The sequence below is a fragment of the Otolemur garnettii genome, unplaced genomic scaffold (genome assembly GCF_000181295.1).
Source record: "Otolemur garnettii isolate 467f Iridium unplaced genomic scaffold, OtoGar3 scaffold00056, whole genome shotgun sequence".
Taxonomy (NCBI): Eukaryota; Metazoa; Chordata; class Mammalia; order Primates; family Galagidae; genus Otolemur; species Otolemur garnettii.
The window spans coordinates 2,148,969-2,152,457 of NW_003852451.1; the positions used below are offsets into that span (position 1 = coordinate 2,148,969).

At 53.5% G+C, this 3,489-nt stretch overlaps 1 protein-coding gene across 1 annotated transcript; it reads right to left on the minus strand.

The window, feature by feature from the left end:
• Window positions 1–259: 259 nt before the first annotated feature.
• CCR6 (C-C motif chemokine receptor 6) lies at window positions 260–1,633 on the minus strand. Its single transcript, XM_012806704.2, has 2 exons — window positions 1,625–1,633; window positions 260–1,532 (listed from the first exon to the last, which is right to left on the minus strand). Exons 1-2 carry the CDS (start codon window positions 1,631–1,633, stop codon window positions 420–422), a joined length of 1,122 nt encoding a protein of 373 aa, XP_012662158.1. The 3' UTR covers window positions 260–419.
• Window positions 1,634–3,489: the final 1,856 nt, after the last annotated feature.

Consider the following 3,489-nt stretch of genomic DNA (forward strand, 5'->3'; position numbering starts at 1 on the left):
GTGCTAGAACCAGGAGAGACTGTGGCCTATGACATCTGGGTGAATATGTCTGAAAGCATTCACACATGTAAATCATGTACTTTAATTCAGCAATTCCCAAAGACTGTTGTGTGGAATGCCAGCCCTGTAATCTTCTCTGGAGCCATGAAGCATCCTTGTGAAGCACTCTGGGAGACACCAGGCAGAGCCCATAGCCCACGCAGAGGAGTGCACAGCCCCTGAGCACGTTCAGTGCTGGTCCTCAGGAAACACACCTGCCTAACTGTGTGTAATTTCCAGTTTTCCCATGCATATTTGGCCATGGCCATTTTTTTTCTTTTTTCTTTCCTCTTTCTTTCTTTCCTTCTTCCTTCCTTCCTTCCTTTTTTTCCTAACATCTATTAGTATGTTTTTCAAAGCCTTTAGGGACTTCTAACTTGCTACATGGTGAAGGAGGAGGCGTTGTCATTGTCCACGGTCTCACTGGTCTGCCGGGAGGCGAAGGTTTCTGAGTGTATCCGGGCGCAGGACAAGCCCTGAGACTTGTACTTCCTCCTCACACACCACAGGTCCTTCATTATCTTCAAAAAGTAGCTTCTAAACTTCTGGCCAATGAATGCGTAGAGCACGGGGTTGAGGCAGCAGTGCAGGAAAGCCAGGACTTCGGTGATGTTTTTGGTATAGCCAAGCAGCTTCTCCCCCGAGCAGGACCGGTTCATCCGGCCCATGTTTGCTGCTGTCACGAGAAGGACCATGTTATGAGGAATCTGACAAGCCAGAAACACCAGCACCACGGCCAGGATCACACGGATGGCTTTGTGCCTTTTAGAGTTCTGAGCTTGCACTAAGGTTTTGATGATAAAGGTGTAACAGAATATCATGAACACCAAAGGGATGAAGAACCCAAAAAGCAGCTCCAGCCCCAGCACCAGCAGCTTCCACCGGATGGGATCCGAGAGGGGGTGGTACTTGGGCTCGCAGACGTCCCTGCCCTGCAGGCTGTACTTCTGATTGAAGGCGAGAGTGGAGCTGGAGATGAGGACTGACAGCGACCACACGACAAAGCAGATGGCTCTGCTGTGCGGCAGTGTCCGGGACCGGAGCCGGAAGGCCTTGGTGGCCTGCACGATGGCAATGTAGCGGTCCAGGCTGATGCAGGCCAGCAGCAGCATGCCGCAGTTGAAGTTGATGGCGTAGATGCCTTTCATCAGCTTGCACACCTCGTTGCTGAAAATCCAGGCCCCGGCAGAATGGCTCACCACCCAGAAGGGGAGAGTGAAGACAAACAGGATGTCTGCGATGGCCATGTTCAAGAGGTAGATGTCTGTCATAGACCTGGCCTTCTTATAGAAAGCAAAGGTGGTCACCACCAGGACATTGCCCACGAGCCCGAGGACACATATCAAGGAGTACGCAACCGGCACGAAGAGCCTGGAGAACTCCCTGACCTCCTGCAGGGAGCACAGCAGGGCATCCTCATCAAAGGAGTAGTTGCTCTCCACTGCCCCGTAATACTCCATAAACTCATAAGCGTTGCTGTAATTCTTTGGTTCCTGAAAAGTAAACAGATTTAGCTGTAGTACAATTTTGAGTAGCCACAATTAATCAGAATTATGCTCTCCACAAAAATAAAATAAATTCTTACCTCCCTCATTGTGCTATTTGATCTGGACAAAAAAATGCAGAGCTGATAAAGAACACCGAATGTACAGTACGATCCCTCTGGCCACCACCAGAGAGAGGAGGAGAGGAGCCGTGAATCTAAGGAGGAAAGATAGCAAAATACTCCGAGTTAGGAGAGAGCCAGAGAGGGGGTAAATTTGCAGCACCCCTGCCCCCAGCACCCCGTCCTGTGTGAACACACAGGGTGCTGCCCCCGGCGCCCTATCCCGTGTGAACACACAGGGTGCTGCCCCCTGGTACCCCGTCCCGTGTGAACACACAGGGCCCCTGGCACCCCATCCCGTGTGAACACACAGGGTGCTGCCCCCGGCGCCCTATCCCGTGTGAACACACAGGGTGCTGCCAGCTACTTTGCGTAAAAACATGCCTTTACAACAGGAACCGGCTGCCTCTTTCTGTAAAGAGCCAGACAGTGGGTCCTTCAGGCTTTGTGGGCTGTTTGGCCTCTGTCACCAGTGCTCACACCTGCCCCACAGACGGACGGATGGACAGACCTGGCTGCAGGATGGAACTTACACATCCCTCATCCACAACTAAATCACAAGTGTGACTGCACAAAAATACCGTGCAAAATTCAGTGTAAATAGATCCAAAAGGTGCTATTGAAGAAAACATACAGAAGGGTAGAAGTACAGAAAACCAGGATTCATTATCTAAGACTTAGAATCCTTCACAAGACGGCTCAGTGACTCCCACCCACATGGGCTGTAAGAATCTCTGGTAGAATTTCTTCAAGTTGGAACATGGGGGTCACTGGAGAGGCCTAAACAAGGCTCCGGAAGGGCAGCAGGCAGGACCTCCCCAGCGCCACTGCAGTTATCAAGATGCATCCTCATTGTCGGGAATCCAGGTGCCAGGAAGAGAGGTAGGGCTGGTATAGTCAGCAAGGGAGGCCCTGATCCGAGGCCTTGGAGAACATGGAGACTTCGGGGAAGGAATGACCCTCTGGGAGAGAGTCCCAGTGAGGCGTGGGGACCTCGTGTTTGCTCAACAACTGAGCCGTAAGCTTGCAGAGCCCACATGCTGAGAGTGGGGGCAAGGCTGAGGCTGCTCAGGCTGCAGGGGCTCAGCAGGGCTATGTGGAGAGCTGTGGGCGCAGGGCTGTGCACCCCACCATTTGAGCAAACTCAACACGGGGAACGAAGGATCTTTGCTCTTCTCAGTCTCCCTCTTGGTTTTGGGATCATTTTTCTTCCTGCCGTGTTGACTCCCGCGCCACCCTCTGGTCAGATCTGGGCCCAACATTCCCTGGCGTGACAAGTGCTTCCAGCCGCTCCCCATCTTCTCCCTCTGGACCTGACCCTGCCCCAGGCCTGGCGAGGTCACGAGTGGCAACAAGGGACGTGCAGGCTCAGGTGCCTCGAGGACCTTCCCCCAGTGTCCTTCCCACTGCGCTGTGACCTTGGTCACAGGTGCCTCTTGGAACTCCTCCCAGTGTCCCTCCCACTGTGCTGTGACCTTGGTCACAGGTGCCTCTTGGAACTCCCCCCAGTGTCCCTCCCACTTCACTGTGACCTTGCTCACAGGCAGTACCGAAACCAAACTTTGGGGGAGGAAGTCAACATAACATGAATCACCCGAGTCACTCTCCGGACATACCCCTGTGCTTTGCTGCTTACTCAGCCCCGTCCGTGGAAGAAGGCTTGGGGCGCCTCTGCCTCTTGCCGTTGCCCCCAGTGTACAGCCGAGTGCTTTGGAGCATGCAGAAGGAGCCTGAAACAGACCCCGGCTCTGCAACGCATGTGAGGAGCTGATCGCACCAATCAGTCAAAATGGAACTTCAGGGCTTCAGCTTCCAGCCACAATGGGTCAACAGGGACCTGACGT